General features: G+C 55.0%; 11 protein-coding genes across 11 annotated transcripts; 5 read left to right on the plus strand and 6 right to left on the minus strand.

Annotated features, from left to right (window-relative positions):
* Positions 1 to 429: 429 nt before the first annotated feature.
* Positions 430 to 2,556, minus strand: MVES1_002500 (uncharacterized protein; the record flags this gene model as incomplete). The annotated part of the gene is made up of 1 exon (XM_056207328.1): positions 430 to 2,556. The coding sequence occupies one exon, from the start codon at positions 2,554 to 2,556 to the stop codon at positions 430 to 432; it is 2,127 nt and encodes a 708-aa protein (XP_056063303.1).
* A 367-nt stretch (positions 2,557 to 2,923) lies between these two features.
* Positions 2,924 to 4,727, minus strand: BRF1 (transcription factor TFIIIB subunit brf1; the record flags this gene model as incomplete). The annotated part of the gene is made up of 3 exons (XM_056207329.1): positions 2,924 to 3,250; positions 3,282 to 4,420; positions 4,556 to 4,727. The coding sequence occupies 3 exons, from the start codon at positions 4,725 to 4,727 to the stop codon at positions 2,924 to 2,926; spliced, it is 1,638 nt and encodes a 545-aa protein (XP_056063304.1).
* A 103-nt stretch (positions 4,728 to 4,830) lies between these two features.
* Positions 4,831 to 5,877, plus strand: HIS1 (ATP phosphoribosyltransferase; the record flags this gene model as incomplete). Its single annotated transcript, XM_056207330.1, has 4 exons — positions 4,831 to 4,894; positions 4,930 to 5,391; positions 5,448 to 5,459; positions 5,495 to 5,877. 4 exons carry the CDS (start codon positions 4,831 to 4,833, stop codon positions 5,875 to 5,877), a joined length of 921 nt encoding a protein of 306 aa, XP_056063305.1.
* Positions 5,878 to 5,902: 25 nt separating this feature from the next.
* MVES1_002503 (uncharacterized protein) lies at positions 5,903 to 7,009 on the minus strand (the record flags this gene model as incomplete). The annotated part of the gene is made up of 1 exon (XM_056207331.1): positions 5,903 to 7,009. One exon carries the CDS (start codon positions 7,007 to 7,009, stop codon positions 5,903 to 5,905), a length of 1,107 nt encoding a protein of 368 aa, XP_056063306.1.
* A 170-nt stretch (positions 7,010 to 7,179) lies between these two features.
* On the plus strand, positions 7,180 to 7,811 carry PUP3 (proteasome endopeptidase complex; the record flags this gene model as incomplete). Its single annotated transcript, XM_056207332.1, has 2 exons — positions 7,180 to 7,733; positions 7,763 to 7,811. 2 exons carry the CDS (start codon positions 7,180 to 7,182, stop codon positions 7,809 to 7,811), a joined length of 603 nt encoding a protein of 200 aa, XP_056063307.1.
* Positions 7,812 to 7,903: 92 nt separating this feature from the next.
* Positions 7,904 to 9,599, minus strand: MVES1_002505 (uncharacterized protein; the record flags this gene model as incomplete). Its single annotated transcript, XM_056207333.1, has 2 exons — positions 7,904 to 8,141; positions 8,257 to 9,599. 2 exons carry the CDS (start codon positions 9,597 to 9,599, stop codon positions 7,904 to 7,906), a joined length of 1,581 nt encoding a protein of 526 aa, XP_056063308.1.
* An 839-nt stretch (positions 9,600 to 10,438) lies between these two features.
* MVES1_002506 (uncharacterized protein) lies at positions 10,439 to 10,990 on the plus strand (the record flags this gene model as incomplete). The annotated part of the gene is made up of 2 exons (XM_056207334.1): positions 10,439 to 10,718; positions 10,746 to 10,990. The coding sequence occupies 2 exons, from the start codon at positions 10,439 to 10,441 to the stop codon at positions 10,988 to 10,990; spliced, it is 525 nt and encodes a 174-aa protein (XP_056063309.1).
* Positions 10,991 to 11,018: 28 nt separating this feature from the next.
* On the minus strand, positions 11,019 to 12,650 carry TRM5 (tRNA (guanine(37)-N(1))-methyltransferase; the record flags this gene model as incomplete). Its single annotated transcript, XM_056207335.1, has 1 exon — positions 11,019 to 12,650. The coding sequence occupies one exon, from the start codon at positions 12,648 to 12,650 to the stop codon at positions 11,019 to 11,021; it is 1,632 nt and encodes a 543-aa protein (XP_056063310.1).
* Positions 12,651 to 12,842: 192 nt separating this feature from the next.
* MVES1_002508 (uncharacterized protein) lies at positions 12,843 to 15,179 on the plus strand (the record flags this gene model as incomplete). The annotated part of the gene is made up of 1 exon (XM_056207336.1): positions 12,843 to 15,179. One exon carries the CDS (start codon positions 12,843 to 12,845, stop codon positions 15,177 to 15,179), a length of 2,337 nt encoding a protein of 778 aa, XP_056063311.1.
* A 47-nt stretch (positions 15,180 to 15,226) lies between these two features.
* On the minus strand, positions 15,227 to 16,248 carry TAZ1 (Lyso-phosphatidylcholine acyltransferase; the record flags this gene model as incomplete). The annotated part of the gene is made up of 3 exons (XM_056207337.1): positions 15,227 to 15,986; positions 16,063 to 16,198; positions 16,227 to 16,248. The coding sequence occupies 3 exons, from the start codon at positions 16,246 to 16,248 to the stop codon at positions 15,227 to 15,229; spliced, it is 918 nt and encodes a 305-aa protein (XP_056063312.1).
* Positions 16,249 to 16,323: 75 nt separating this feature from the next.
* On the plus strand, positions 16,324 to 16,620 carry TIM13 (protein translocase subunit; the record flags this gene model as incomplete). The annotated part of the gene is made up of 1 exon (XM_056207338.1): positions 16,324 to 16,620. The coding sequence occupies one exon, from the start codon at positions 16,324 to 16,326 to the stop codon at positions 16,618 to 16,620; it is 297 nt and encodes a 98-aa protein (XP_056063313.1).
* Between the last annotated feature and the right edge of the window lie 32 nt (positions 16,621 to 16,652).

The raw sequence follows: 16,652 nt of genomic DNA on the forward strand, positions 1-16,652 counted from the left end.
AGCCTGATACTGACTGAAGCGCGATTGCCCAACTTTTTCGGCTTCCGCACATGATTGTCAAGTCAACTGCGCCGGACGCTATGAGCACGTCCCAACAAGGCAGCGGAGATGCTGGAAATATTAGGGTGGATTCACTAAAGCGTTTTGGAACGCCGTTTGGTATTTCGTTTGTGGGCGTTGGCATTATTGTCATGTATTTCGGCGCGCATCGATTTTTATATGTGCAAAAGGAATTGATACGCGGAATGTTTGTGGGGGGACGCGTGGAAAGTGCGTACAGTGTGCATGCTTACACTAGTATTTGGCATATCTGTCCTAACTGGGGCACTGCTATTTGCCGTTCTGGGCGTACTAATTGCAGTGTCGACAGGGACATTGTGAAGGAAAGCCTACGTGTATAGCGCTACTCTTTTTTTTTTTGGTACATTCTTAATGATCATGACCCTCGTGTTTGGCCAATTCCTCCGGATCTTCAGGGTCAATCCAGTCTTCGAATCCATCCATGAATACTTGCTGCAGCTTTTCTTGCTTCGCTTCCATGCTTGACAGTTTACGGCTCCGCGAGTTCATGATCTTTTGCCACGACTCCCATTCCTCATCGTTCAATAGGCACGCATTCAGCGCTTCTGTAATACGCTCCTGTGTCGTGCCCATTTCCGTTCCGATAAAAACGAGTTCTTGGCGGCGGTCACCCCAAGGCGTGGTATAGTCAAAGTCGGCCTTCATGGCACTCACAATTTCAGGGTCCGTGGGCCAAAGCTCCTCTGCAAGCTCACAGCGCCAGCGGGCCCCACCAGTAAGTGTGAGCATGACTCCAGCCTGCGACCATTCTCCAAACATGAGTGGCCGAGTCGCTAGCCACATGAATCCTTTCGAGCGGAGTAGGTTCGACCAAATGGGGCTTTCTTTCTTGCTCTTGAGCCGGGCGGCAGGGTTCAATTGAGGCTGTTCCTCTTCTTCCTCTTCTTCTTGCATAGGTTCATCTTGATCATTTTCTTCATCTTCATTTTCATCTTCATTTTCATCCTCATTTTCATCCTCATTTTCATCCCCATCTTCTTCGCCGTCGTCGATGTACTCGGCTTGGATCACGACGAAGTTTTCGCGAATTACGCTCCAAAGGCGCTCGGGATGAAAAGGACGGCGAGCGCGGTATACAAAGCTGCCAATTCCATACTCCTCCGTTTCAGGCTTGAGTTCTTCTGACAGGCTGCGCAGCCATCCAGCACTGGTAGCTGCCTTTTCGTAGCTAAAACGGTTCGTGCCCATCACTTCCTTCGGGCTTATGTCGCCATGCGACGTAGTAATGACCTTTGCAACAGGGTTCAAGTGTTTAATGATACCCTCGACCGTCTTTAGTTCTTTCTCAGACACCATATCGCACTTGTTCACCACGATACAGTCTGCAAACTCGATTTGATCGACCATGAGATCGCTAATGTTTCGGTCGTCTTCTTCCGGGACGTCGTCTTTGCCGTGCCGGTCGACCAAAAAGTCGGCAGTGTGGAAGTCATTGAGCATATTTGCCGCGTCCACGACGGTACAGCATGTGTCCAAGCGAGCAACAGCGGGGAGACCACCTTGTTCTAAAATAGCCGCAAGGCGCGCATTCTTCCCTTCCTTGTCCTCCAACTCTTCAGCAGCCATCTTGTGCATCTCGGCAAACTCCTCGCTAAACGTTTCACACACTTGCATTGGCTCAGAGATACCACTCGACTCGATGAGGAGGTAGTCAATCGCATTGTCACGCGCCAAGTTCGCTACTTCTTCCAAAAGATCGCCACGGAGTGTACAGCAAACACACCCATTGGTCATCTCCACAATTTGCTCAGAGCGCTTCGTAACACTGTGGCTTCCGCGCGCAATGAGCTGAGCATCAATGTTTAGCTCACCCATGTCGTTGACAATAACTGCAATACGCATGCCATGGTTAGGGTCTGAGAGAATATTCCGCATGAGCGTCGTCTTTCCTGCTCCGAGAAAGCCGCTAAGGAGCGTGACAGGGAGGCGTCCGGAGCGTTCCTTTTCGGCGCATTGCTCACGAAGCCATTTTGATTCCGCTTGCATCTGCTTTTTGGTACGTGGGCTACGCTCGCTGTCCATCTTCTTGGAATGCAAATTGTTTAGCTCGAGGCCGAACTTTTCGAGGTGCTCATAAACAAGGTCATTCGGCTCGATATCGCCTTTACGGCGCGGCAAAATGTGGACATGAACATGGTCCACGGTTTGCCCGGCACTCGAGCCGTCCTGGATGGCAATAGAAAGCGAATCACCCACGTACGCCTGCTCAATTATCTTCCCAATGTGCTGTACGGCGGCGAAGAAAGGGCCGAGCTCGGCATTGGGAATGTCGGCGACACGCTTGTATTGCTTTCGTGGAATGACCAATACGTGGCCAGGGACAATGGGCTTCAAGTTCACGATACCGACCGCAGCATCATTGGCGTAGAATACCTGGTCAGTGACGTCGAAATTGGCGAAGCGCATAGCTGGCTCCTTTTTAGGTTTGGTTACAATATTCTGGGGGCGGTCGTCATGCGTAGCGATTGGCGCCATGTTGTGCAAAGAAACGATGGGAAAGAATCGGTGGAACGGCTGGGTATTTGAATAGCGCGTGGTCGGCAGCCGGCTGCACTTTTTGCATTTGTACGGTTTTCGCCGTACATTCTCTGGCGGAACAACATTTCTGCGCCATGGCTGCGACAAAAAGAGACGATATGGGTGTCTAGTGCTTTGGGGGAGATGCATAACCGGTAATATGCAATTGCTGGTTGGTCAGAGGCAAAGCACCTTTGCAGTGAGCGCGCACGGGGCAACAACCGTAACGGTGATACATGCACGGCAGATTACCTAACGGACCTCCGCATGACATAATACAGGGTATCTGAGCTAATTACAGGTCGCGTAAAAAAGACCGAGGACCTTACCAGTATTCGTCTTGTTCGTACGGCTCGTCCGCATGCTCCATGCTGACAACATCGTGTCCTTCTGTCGCACGTGCACGCTTCGCTTGCGTAGTATCCTCCTCGCTTTCCTCGTTTTCGCTGAGTGGTGGTGTAGTGTTATTGCGCTTGTCATGAGAGGTATTCTTCGACCCTAACTGGGCGTCGCTTCCACCTGGAAATAGACTGTTTAGTACGTCGTAATTGATTCGGCGTGACCAGCGCTTTTGGAGCATCATTTGCTTTGCAGACTCTGCCGCAGACTTGGTCGGCGCTGTTGTGCCATCGCGTGGCTTTTGCCGCTTGCGCTATTGTCAGCATGGGTAAGCGCATACGTACGTTTCGCGTGGTAGGCGCAATGCCTGCTTTTTGGTCCGCCTCGAGTTTAAGCTGCCGTGCAAGTGCAGCTTCCAGGTAGTCCTTGTTGAATTCCATCCAAACGCGCTCCTTGATCTTGACTTCTTCCTCGGACAGGATAAAGTTGTCCAGTTCCGACTCGTCCAAGCCATCCAGCGAGCCGTCTCCTTCTTGCTCGGGCTGCTCCAGCGCTTCAGTCTGCTGCTCAGCGACTACATGCCCCGACTTGGCCCGCTCTAGACGCATGCGTTCTTGGACGGAGAGATCCGAATCAAGCGCGCGGATATCGTCCTGCTGTAAATACAAATTGATTTCCTGCTCCGTCGCCTGATCCGCCAGGCGCTCAATCTCGCCATCGAATGCGTATTTGGATGCATCTTGCTCGGTAGGTGCCTGCAGTTCTGCATACTCTGGAGCGACATGGTGTGCGTCGGCGCTCTTAACAGTTGCTTTTGGGACACGCGCGCGTGCAAATGCGGGTGGATTGTTCTCCTCTTCAAGCCAGACACTGCGAAAATCCTCAATGGTAAGCTGGCCGCTTGGCGTAGACTTGAATTCTTCCAGGCGTTTCCGGAGCGTGACGTCGGCAATTTTCACGACTTGAACAATCTCTGTGACGGAGCGACGAAAATGATTCATGCGCGCTGCAAGCAGGAGGCATGCGCCACAAATTCCAGCAGGCCGGCGTCCTTCGACCATCCAGTCCGTTTTGAACCGTGTTACAAGCCGCGTAGCATCTGTGACGACGCGCTGCGTCTCGTCGCCGAACTCGAGCAGTGCAGCGAAACGGCTAATGTAAAAGGATGGGTCGATGAGCGGCATTTGTAAATTGAGCACACGTAAGAGCCGCAGGTAGCTACGCCCAAGCACAAACACATTCACCTGGATCACATCGGCGAAATCGATCAGCATGTGTGTCGTCTTTGCCATGCGACATGCGACATACAGACACGAGGCCACCGTGTAGTCTGATTTGCGCCCCAGCACAAAATTTTTCGGTTGCGAACCCGCGGCCGTGGCTGTGCCACCATCCAACGCAAGTTGGAAGAAACGGAGCGCGCGCTCTGCAACGTGGGTCGTTACGCCACGCGCCGTAGCCATGCGAGTAATATTCCAACGGGCTGTTGTCAACACGCAAAAGTCAACACGTACCATTTGCTATTGTGCACTCACGCGATTCTCCCGCTGAGCTTCCACGGAATCCAGGGCCCGATGTGCGGGCACGTACTGTTGTTAAATGCTGTCGCAATACATACCTTGATCTGCGCCTAAATAACTTCCCTGCACCACGGCGCCACCCGCCGTATTTTCTGCAAACGTGATATCACTGACAATTTGCGACTCTTCCAGCACGACACCACAAGCACTGCATACTGCCTGCGAGTCTGCAAAGTCGATCGCAAGCGAGCCACAGTTCGTGCAGCGCATGGCGTGAGTGGTATTTTGCACAAGCGAGATCGGGATCGGGTGGTTTGGTCGCACCCACGTGCGGACGCGCGCGTGTGACGTCGTATCCACTTGCATTCTTACCATGTCGCAGCTTTTGCGTCCAGAAAACCTTAAGGACCGCCTGTTATTTGCAATCCCCAAGAAAGGTGTGTGGTTTTGTGTTTGGTTTCCTAATTGAGAGGTCGTCTGTATGAGACCTGTCTGCAGCTTTTGAGCGGCGCCGACATTCAGTTCAAGCGCGCCCATCGCTTGGACGTGGCGCTCGTAAAGAACCTGCCCATCGCGCTTGTCTTCTTGCCAGCAGCGGATATCCCGCACTTTGTTGCAAATGGAGACGTAGATTTGGGAGTTACTGGCCAAGACATGGTGCAGGAGGCAGGGCCGGCGATTGCGAATGCAGTGCAGGAAGAGCTTGCGCTTGGCTTCGGCAAATGTGCGCTCCAGGTCCAAGTCCCGGAGGGTGGTGAGATCCAGACGGTAGAGGATTTGATTGGCAAGAAGATTGCGACGAGTTTTGACCACCTTGCTGGAGAGTATTTTAAAGAGCTGGAAAAGAAGTCGAATCCTGCACAAGCAACCACGATTGCGTACCTGAATGGCAGCGTCGAGACTGCGTGTGCACTTGGCCTAGCAGACGGTATCGGTACGTTGATGGCTGTGTAGAAGAGCATGGACTAACACTATACCTTTCTACTGCAGTGGACTTGGTCGGTACGTGGCAAATTTAGTAGTTATGCTGACGACAGAATCTGGGGAAACGATGCGTGCATGCGGCTTGAAGCCAATTTCAACCCTGCTGCAGTCCGAGGCGATTTTGATCCGCCCCATCACGCCCCATGCGCGCTCCAACATGTCGCTCATTGCGCTCATCACTGCGCGTATTCGGGGTGTAATAGCTGCTTCCAAGTATGTCTTGTGCCAGTATAATATTCCCAAGTCAGCGCTGGAAGAGGCGCTCAGTATTACCCCAGGACGGCGCGCAGCCACGGTGAGCACGCTGGAAGAGAGCGATTGGAATGCGGTGTCGAGCATGGTCAACCGCTCTGACGTGGCCAATGTAATGGACCGCTTGGAGGGAGTGGGCGCTAGCGATGTTCTTATACTGAGCATTGACAACTGCCGTGTGTAGGTTGCATAATACAAAAGTCGAATTGTTAGTCTAGTGCGTCTACCTCTGTGGCATCATGCAATGGCGTAGCCGTATCCGACTGAAAAAAATCCGAGTTTTTTAATGGGCGGATGCTCATGGAGAGCTCCGTTTCGCCGATTGTATCCACGGTGCCGGGCGCGCTCTTCCTTGCGCGCGCCACCCTTTCACGGCCCGTACGACTACGCAATACTTCACGCACGGGAACCATGGCGGCGGCACGACACAGCTCGCGCAGGTCGCTACCACTGTACCCGTCCGTCTTGCGGACAAGCTGCTCAAGGTCAAACGAAGGGTGGCACGGCACGTTGGAAAGCATGATGGCCAGGATTTTTTTACGCTGCGCCGATTCTGGAAGACGCACGGCATAGCGCTTCGGCATACGCCGCAAAATCGCGGCGTCAATGTCGTTGGGCCTGTTTGTCGCACCGAGTACGAGGATCCGGTCGGTGGAGGAGGTGAGGCCATCCCAGAGGGTCATGAACTCGGCCTTCATCATCGCTGTCACCTCGTGGTCCCCGCTCGCACGCTCACGCAAAAAGCTATCAATCTCATCAATAAAGATAATGCTTGGCTGGAGCTTACGTGCAAGACCGAAGAGCGCAGCGACCAACTTGTTCGACTCGCCGAACCACTTGTTCGTCAGCGTAGAAACATGCATGTTGATAAACGTCGCGCCGCTCTCCTTGGCAAGAGCCTTGGCCAGCATCGTCTTGCCCGTTCCTGGGGGTCCATACAGCAACACACCCTTCGGTGCACCGAGCAGACCGCTTGCGCTGTTGAACAATTGAGGGTAGCACAAGGGCGCAATCACACTTTCTTGCAAGCTAGAAATGATCCCTTCCAGTCCACCAATTAACTCAAACGTCACAGGTATATCCTCCGGCAAGATAAGCTCCGATGCAATCTGCTCCTCGTGCTCGTTCAGCTTGATTTGCTTGGAGCGGAGACCGAGCTTGCCGAGCTTTGAATCCGACACCTTCTTCGCATCTTGCTGCTTTTGGCGGTTCGGATCCAAAGAAGTCATGACATATTTAAACGCATAGTAAAATGCGATCTGTGACACCGCAAAGACGGCGACATCCGTCACCATCTTCCTCGTCACCTCCTTCATGATGGTCAACGCAGAGTGGCGAGCGAGCGCGTGTGTCGATATCACGTGACACGTGATCGAGCTCCACGCAAGTCTCCTGCGCGTCTTGACCGTCCCACCAAAAGTGCGTCGCAGTGCCATGGCTGACAATAGTGAGCGTAATGGAGTATAATGGGGGGAGTGTCATTGCGATGAAAGGAAAGAACTGTGTCGCGATTGCCACCGATTTGCGTATCGGGCAGCAGGCCATGCTCCTTGCGACCAACTTCGACAAGGTGTTCAAGGCGACAGACCGGATATATGTTGGCCTTCCGGGGCTTGCTACAGACACAACTACCCTTCGTGAAAAGTTTCGCTATCGTTTGAACATGTACCGTATGAAGGAGGACCGCGAGATTGAGCCGGAAACGTTTGCACACCTCATGAGCTCGACTCTGTATGAGCGACGGTACGTTGCAAATGCGACTTACCACAGATTCGGCCCCTACTTTATTGAGCCAGTAGTTGCAGGGATAAACTCGAAGAGCGAGCCTTTTATTGTGAATTCGGACGTGATTGGGTGCCTCAATTATGCAAAAGACTTTGTCGTGAGCGGCACGGCGAGCGACCGCCTATTTGGCATGGCCGAGTCACTGTGGGAGCCTGATCTGGAGCCTGAAGACTTGTTTGAAACCATTTCGCAGACAATGCTCAATGGTATCGAGCGTGATGCGCTTTCTGGTATGGGTGTCCTGGTGCGCGTAATGTACGTTGGTACGCCGTTTCTGACTCTAGTACGCCGGACAGGGTTATTGAACGTACACTTAAATGCCGTATGGATTAGCGGGTCTAGCAGTAGATGCACCGTACATATCAAGTTTTTGCAAGCTCGTTATGGGTATGAGAGATGCTATGGCCATGGGCCGGATATAGTGACTATTGCCGTTGAGAAGATGAGAAAGGCGTCGTTGTGGTCGTCTCAATGTCCATGGCTATGCTCATGACCGGGACCATGGCTGTGATTATGATCGTGACCATGGCTGTGCTCATGATTGTGACCATGACTGTGACTGTGATCGTGACCATGGCTGTGCTCATGACCGGGACCATGGCTGTGATGACCATGGCTGTGATTGTGACCATGACCATGTCCATGTCCATATTGACCGACATACTGTCCTTCGCGTGTTACTTGCACAGTCAATTCACCACCAACCAAGTTCCCACGCATCGACTCGCCCGCACGAATAGATCGGCTAGCACAGACCGTAGGAGCACACTGTTCCCACACGTAGCGTACCATTTCTGCACACTGCTCTGCAGTAGCCTCTGGTTTAAGCAAAACATGAACGGTCGCAACCAGGGATGGCGTCTTGGACCCCTGTTTCATAGCCATGATCCCTGCCAACCCTGACTGACCTTCCGTGCCGCCAGCGGCCTTTGTATATGCAAGCGACGGCAGTGTCAACTGCCATACCTTTGCATCCTTCACTTGCGATACCAATGCATGCTGCTCGATCGTATCCAGCGCTCTGTGCAAGTGCAACATCTGCGGTAACTTCTGCGAAGGCGAGGCTTGTAATAGAACCTTGCATAGCGGCCCGAGTGCAGAGATACTAATGTACAGCATCGCCGCACCCTGCAAACCAGCCAAAATCTTGTCCAAAGATGCGACTTGTGTCGCAGGCAGAAACAAGGCACAAAAGCAAAGGACCGGGGTAAAGAAGAGTGTCATCATCCCAAATGGATTTGAGACAGCATCGTACAATGGCCCTGCAGCAACCAGCGGTGCACTCAGTACAGATGTATTCCGCGCATGGTTCCTACTTTTCCGTGTGGAAAGGCCGTCCAAGCCAAGGCGTGGGTCCAAGCCCATCCCACATGCAGTTGCCAAACGCGCATGACAGCGGAGTAGCCCATTGGTAAAAATGGTCATGACCATTGCTGCAAGTAGGATAAACACAGGCAAGTGGATACCTTGACGGTCTTCTTCGTGGGGTTGTCCTGCAGCGAGCAGCGCATGCTCGAGATTCTCTTTGCACATATAAATCGCAGCGAACAACAGGTAGACCACAAGAGAAAAATCCAGCAGAGTTTCCAATCGGCGCAATCCAAATGGCTGCGCAATCTCTGCTGTGGTCGGTGATGCTGCAGTGTCCTCTGCAAGCACCGTCATCTGATGCTGGATGGTCTCTCTTTGTGCCTTGGCGTCCAGCACGCGCATCCAAGTAGTACTTAAAAGCCCCAAAGCATCAAATACAAACATAAAGCCCAGCCCGACGAGCCCAAGCGAATCATTCACAAGGCCAAGCAGCCAGATCGTTGCGCCCAGCACCAGGTGCAAAGTGCAATATGTCGACATGGACAAGATGCCAAGCGAGACGGGCAGACCTTGCTGGTCCGCTGGTGTTCCGGTCTTCTCTGGAGTAAAAGGGGACGATGTGCTCCGCACAGATTCGCCCGGCGTTGACCACAGAGATGAAACAGGCCGAGATGGAGTGCGGGGCCAAGCATCCGACGCTTTTCTGTCCAGCATTTGAGGCGAGTACAAGTGTGTAGCATCGGTCATCAACGAGGGCAGCTGCGAGGGAAGCCTTTTGGACTCGCCTAGCCCATCCGAGGAGTCAGACATGGCGTAACTCGCACGTCGAATGTGACGTGCATCAACGCGAGATTTGTTTGTGGGCGACTCGCCCGCCATAGCAGGCGTCGCTGGCGAGGCGTTGTTTGGGCTGACCGCTTTTGCGGCCAGATATTCTTGTTCAGCCTCCGTTCCTGGACGCGGAAAAAAGGCCGATAGGTTGCGGGTATGTATATTGGAAAACCGGCGCGAGTGATCGCGCTTCTCTGCTGCAGAGACTTGCCGAGAGGTAGAGGGCATGTGCATTGCATGTTGTTGCGTATCGTGTAATGGATGCTCTTCAACAATAGTAACCATCGACGACTTCCCTGTCTCTACCTGACTTGGAGTCGATAGCGTCATCCAGTACGACGACCCAAGTTAGTGGTGTGGTATGCAGTGTTGCTGTGAGAATAGATAGTGAGTAACTTAATTCCCCGCTTGCTAAGCAACTGCAGGTGATTGCATGAGGACCGACAGGGTACCTGTGAAGAGACTGCGCACGACGGTTGCATGTTGGCACGCCGAGTATGGCGTGTTGGCATGGGGAAGAAAGCATTAACATGATGCTGCGTGTGCCGGCCGTACGGAATGCGGCCGGCGAACGCGCGAACGCTTTTGGCTACACGACAAGCATGATATTGTACGCAAGCAAATTGCGCGTATCGGACGATGCATAGCTAAATCGGCTATATAACTGCCACGCTGTATCACACACAATACGCTATACGCCCGTGCCAAACATCCATTGTGGACCATGCCGCCGCGAGCGACCCCGCCATGGTCCGTCCTTAGTCACGTGCTTCAACATCGACGCTGCAGGGGCGTGTGCGCGCCAATTTGCTCCTGCGATGGCCCCAAGGAGTGTGCATGCGCTTGGTCTGACCAATTCCAAACCACACAGCTCCAATTCTGCACGAAGGACAGGGAAGAAGGCTGTACAACAAGCACAAATTACTGAAAAGGCCGCGCAAGCTGAGCGGCGGCGGCAGCAAGCCGAGAAGCGTGTCGAGCGAGTCTACCCAGCAGCGCTTTTGCAATGCGCCGAAGGACGTCCTACGCTGGACTGCGATAGTGCGTTCTACGATAATTTATGGAACGAGACCAAGAAGGTCATGGCACACGAGCCCAGTACGTATATGCGCCTACTGACAAGAGTCCATGCAGAGCATTTGAATCGTATTGAGCAGATGTTGCGAGTGTTCGATTTGAATCCCAAGTACGGCCCATGCTCGGGCCTCACACGCCTTGAGCGCTGGAAGCGTGCCGAAGAGCTTGGAGAGGAACCACCGAGCGAGTTAGCGGTCATTTTGAATACGCGCCAAGGCGTGCTGGACCTGCGATACAGCATTGTCGACCAAGTCGACGACTGTGACACGCCCCAGTCGCAAGCATTCTCGTAAAGCGCAATTTTTAGTATATTGTAGATAGCTATGCATTCTTTTCAAACAAAACACTGCGCGGAAGGCGGAAGCTCAGGCAGTACATGTCTTTGCTAGGCGCGACGGAACGGACCAGGTGCAGTGACAAATCCGGCGTGCCTGGCTTGTCATTGAGCGGCGGCGTCAGGCACTCAGCCCCGTTTAGACCAAGCACCTTGCTCGCGCGCGCACAGATATCCTGGCCTGCATTTTCCACGTCCTTGGTAAAGCAATGGACATGCACCATGGGCAGCGGCTCCACAAGGTCGCCCTGCGCTACATCTTCGAGCCGCGCATGTAATTCAGCGGTCAATGCGTCGTGCCCGACGGAGTCTCCCAAGCGCGTATAGATTCCACGGTATGCGTCGAGAAACTCGAGCGCTGTCGCGGGCAAGTTCATCACAAAGTGATCGACAAGGCGCCTTGGGCGTCGTTGTACCTTGGGCGCAGTCTTCTGTGGCGCCCCCTTTTCCTTGCGCCTTTGTCGTGCACTCTTGAGCTCGTCGTGTAGCGCCACTCCTGGGTATACTGCGTTCCACGCGGTAAGCACACTAGTGCACACCATAGCACGTCCATCTTGGCACGTGGCCTGTAAATGGGTATCGACATGGTTGCGCTCCCTGTTGCGTAGCAAACTTTCGTAGCAGTTGGGGTTCAAGTCATTCGCAAGTACCCATGCGCCCTTTTTCGCCGCCGGTACGGCAAACGGTCCCACACCGGCCATCACATCCGCGACGACTTGGAACGGATGGAACTGTTGAATGAGCCGAGCGTGCTCGGTGTGCAAACGGCTATTCCAGTATACAGTACGGAAATCCAGCTGGAAAATGCAGTTGGATTCCGACACCTCTGCTTCGTACTCTGGCACCCCTGCAAGGAGCTCCATGGCAAACACGCGAAACGCGGTGTCGATCGTGTCGAGTTTGTTTACCACGGTGCGTACGCGCGGCGTTTTTTCAAGGATCACTTGGCCAATCAAGTAGCGGTAGGCAAGATACTCTTCGCGCAGATTGATGTGTGCAATGTGCCCGACCATGGAAAAGGCACTAGGCGCGCCTTCCTCGAGTGCGTGGGGAAGAATTGCACGGAGCACTTGGTCCACGGTCCAGTAATCGTAGCCAAATTCAACGGGATGAGAAATCAGTTCGCCACCAACAGCGCGCATCGCTTCCAGCGCGGTTTCCGGCAGCTCCTCCTCCCTTTCTACGCCAAGCTGCAGCACACGCTTAGTCGGATCGCCAATTGGGTCGGCACAGATGTGCTTTGCGCGGCGCGAGCGGAACACGAAGGAGTGGACAGCGTCGTGCTTCGCCAACGCACTGCATTCTCTCGCGCTTACACGAATGCCAAGCAGCGGTAAAGACTTTTGTAAGGCGCTACGCGCCGTATCGAGCCACGCGATCTGCTCGGCCTGCTGCCTCGCTTTCTCGGCAGGATCGCGTTCCGCGGCTGCCTGCAATTCAATGCCTGCCTGTGCATGCGACTGAAGCGCCGAAGCATCTTTAGAAACAGCCGACGATGCAAGCAGACCAAGGCGCGCTGCCGTAGCGCTCGGCTCCAGCAACGGATCTGCGGGCGGCGGCTTGGTGCGCGCCGGATGCGCGGGCTTATAAAAGCGCGGCTTATCGATAACCGTCGCCATGACACGGCGTGATGTAAGCGGCACTACTCTGTGCGGTGCACAAAAATGGCGGCAAAGGAAGAGTGCGATGTGAAGCACGATGCTCTGCCGCTGGCCACAGCAGCTGCAAGACGCCAAGGCAAATGCCTGCGCGAACGCGCCGAAAAAGTGCTGACTAACCGTGAACGTCGCTTGCCTTGTGCCATTGTGCGTATGGGAGACGACGCACTTTCTTCGCCGCTATCGGAAGCGTTTCGCGAGGAGTCCGAGGCAGATGAGGCATCGAGCCCATCATGGGCGGGCGATGCTCCATCTGCAGCCGAAGAGCTGGACGAGGCGTCGTCGAGCGACGGCGAAGCGGCGTCGTACGCATCTCCCACACCGGCGCGGCCCAAGATCAAGCTTAAGCGCAGTGTCTTGCGCGAGGCGGCCGCAGCAGATATAGACGGTGGTGGTGATAATGACACGGATGCTGCGTACCCCTCCATGGACAACTCAGCCACACTCACCCCCGATCCCAGCGCCGGGACAAAACGCAAGCGGCCCGTCAAGCAGCTCCGCGCAAAACCGCTGCAGGCGGCATTGTCGTCGCTGCTGGCCGCGTTTAAGAAACGCGACCCGTACCTTTTTTTTCACAACCCCGTGAACCCCGACGAAGTTCCCGGGTACCGCGACGTGATCCAATTTCCCATGGATCTCGGGACCATGGAAAAGCGACTCGCGTCGCGGCACTACACCAACATGGCCTTGTTCCAGGCTGATTTTCTGCTCGTCACGCAAAATGCGCAGGTATTCAATCCTTCATCGTCCATATACCACACTGCGGCGCGCCGCTTGGAGACATGGGGCCTGCGTGCGATTGAACGCGAAGGGCTGAGCGTCGTCGAAGACGATACCTTTGTATCGGACGACGCACACGACACTCCTCCGCCGCGTTCTGCACGCGGCTGGCGCAGACGCATGGGGCACCGCCGCGAGACCTCGCTTGGCGCCGGCACGGACTACGAGGAAACAGACACGCACGAAGGGCGCCACGCGGTCCGGATCGGCAGCGCGCGCAGTACGCGTTGGTCGCCTACGCCGCCACAAGGTGTGCCCAACACGCCCGAGATGAATTTGTTCCGCAAAACGCTTGCATTTGCGGGCGTTTCGCGCAATGCACTCACCGGGAAGAGCGCGTGCTCCGCGCGGATGCACGCCAAGCCGAAGGCGCGCCTCGGCCCACTTCCTAGCTTCCTTGCAGAGCAATGCGCCGCGACAAATGGGGGCGAGCCCGGTGATGCCGATGCGGAAATGCCATGGCGCGCGTATGCGTACCTGGACGACGGGTCCCTGGACCCTGCCGCGTTAGGCAACCTTCCCGAGTTTTTAATTCAGCGAATGGGTTCTGCACCGCTTCTGCTCCCTGTGCTTGAATCGTTGCGGCACTTGCCCATGTACCTTGCCACTACCACGACAAGCACTGGCAACGAAGCCACGTTTGTATTCCCAAATGCACAGTCCGGGCATCCCGATGCGCTCTTTGACGCTACGCTTTCAGCGCCAAGCGCACCAGCCACGGACTGGAGCCATTCATTTCGCGATACGAGCGTGCCCGAGCACGATCGGGAAATGCCGTTTGCCATCGCTGCTGCGCCTGGCCCCAGTGGCCTGGGAGCCACCGCCAACGATTCTGCAGCGCAGACGACGACGAAAAATGGAGGGATTCCTGTATGGCCTATTCCAGCGCCGCCGCCGATCCAGGATCCGTTGCAAGTGGGGCTGCGCTTGAATCGGCGCGAGCGCGAGCTGGAGCAGGAGCGCGACGAGCAGAACTGGACATTTTTCCGGCCGCACCTGCAGCGCATGATTATGCCTTCGGACTTGGCCATGTACGGCGATATGCCTGCATGGGCTGCTACCGGCGGCGATCCCAGCATGCTGCGTTCGTACGGGTGGTTTGTCGGCCCATTGCTCACGCGTGCTGTGCGCGAATACTTGCGTGCGATGCCATATCGCGTGCTTGGACTGCCGCGCACAGCGCAGTACGTTCCGCGCTCTTCGCTTCGTCAGCTGCCGCCTGCTCTGCAAATCGCCATGCAAGGCGCGCAAGAAGCGGAGCGGCTTGTGGATGTTGTCTACGGCAGTGTCGATGGGCTTGCCTACGTACGCAGCCTTGCTGAGTTTGTCGACGGCGCGCAAGCGAGCGTAGAGGAAGAGGTGGCCGTGAAGATGGAGGAGACGGGCACGTTGCCCATTGCGCACGACGATTTGGCCGCACCTAGCACGCTGCCAGGCACGCTGCAAGAGTATGTTTTTGCACAAAAAGCAAACCTGCTTACGGGCCAAATGCTGGGCCTGCTGGTGGATGCAGGAAAGCACTTATCGGCTCTTTCCGTACCGAGCGGTGACGCGGCGTTGCCAGATACACTCGTGTCGCTGCTCGACGACCCGCAAGGCGCAACGGCTCATTCGCTCTGGCAAACTCTCTATCCGGGCGCGACATCTGCGCCGCCACTCTCCGCTATACTCTCGGCGCTGGTAGATACGGAAAGGTGTGACCGCACGTAGATATTGCTATACAAGTACGCGACGTTTTACCGCAGCGCCGCGCTATTTCAGACGTGGCTATTTTTCTCGCCGCGTTCGTGACCGTGCGATAGTATGCCCTCGCCTGGCGGAAGTCCATGCCGTGCACGCACTTGGCATCCCAGCGAATGCAGCTCTCTGCGCAACACAGCGGCAAAGTAGCTGCGCAACGTCGCATACGCCTCCGAATCTTGCGGCGCAAGCTTCGGCGGCCCGCGCGTGGGAAACACTTCGTTTGGCACGATACCTGAAGCCAATCGTGGCGGCCACTGTGCATCGTATGGCGCCACAGAAGCATCCCTGCATAGCTCATGGAATGCGTTATGATATGTCGCCGTGATTTCCTCGCGTAGCGGCTCGCCAAACGTCACAGACACGTCTGCATTGCGCCGCGGCATCCAGCGCGGATGTGCTCTATTGTTCGGCATGATTTGGTCAAATCCCGTAAGCCATATGGGCACCACCACCGGCGCCTCTAGCGGCTCCAGAAACAAGCGCGACACGCCCCACTTGAACGGCTTGAGCGCCGTCGAGCTGGACAAATTTACGAGGCCTTCGGGGAAAATATGCACCCAGTGCCCCCTTTCCAATTCCAACACGGCATTGTCCAGCGCGCTTTGAAAAATTCCCTGCCCACGGAACACTTCTAATGTCTGTCCTTTTCGAAAGAACCAAGAAAAGAAGGAGTTTGTAAAAATAATGTCGCTCGCGCCGAGACTCCACCGCGTAGTGTGCGCGCTGGAGTAGGTATACATAGGCATCGCGCCCCACATGAGCGGCTCATCGAGGCTAGGGTAAGTCACACACACGTACATACACAGAAATGTGATTACAATCTGTCGTTTGTCAGTGCACGCGCAAGTACGTACATGTGAGCACACCGCGCCCAGCATTTATTCGGTCCGTATCGTTGAGCACACGAAGCAGATTCTCCGTCCCGTGCACACGCACAGACCTGCATCCAAGCGTGAGAAATGCCTTGGAGAGTGCGCCGACGACCTCTGCCTGTCAATCGCGCACGCAGCGTACCGATCACCTGCCGTTCCAACATCTTGGTTTGCGCCAAGCGCTGCCCTGCGCGGAGTAGTCACGTGTATACTGGTCGAGCTGCTTGCTCCTCACCACCATGGAACTATTTGGCAAGAAGCCTGCGCCGAGCGCGTCGTCTTCTGAACAAAAAGACGCGCTGAAGCAGCGTGTGGCCACAGAAGTTGCTATGGCGAACGCTCAGCAGCTCATTTCGAAGGCGACGGAAAAGTGCTACTCGAAATGCATCGCGCCGCCCGGACAGAGCCTTTCGAGCAAGGAGCAGACCTGCCTTGAGCGCTGCCTCGAGCGCTACTTTGAGACGTTCAACATTGTGAGCTCAACTTACGTGAGCCGCATCGCGGCCGAGCGCACTTCTGGCGCACTGAACTCGTAAGAAACGCCATAGCATACATATATCACAACGAA

The sequence above is a fragment of the Malassezia vespertilionis genome, chromosome 5 (genome assembly GCF_029542925.1).
Source record: "Malassezia vespertilionis chromosome 5, complete sequence".
Taxonomy (NCBI): domain Eukaryota; kingdom Fungi; phylum Basidiomycota; class Malasseziomycetes; order Malasseziales; family Malasseziaceae; genus Malassezia; species Malassezia vespertilionis.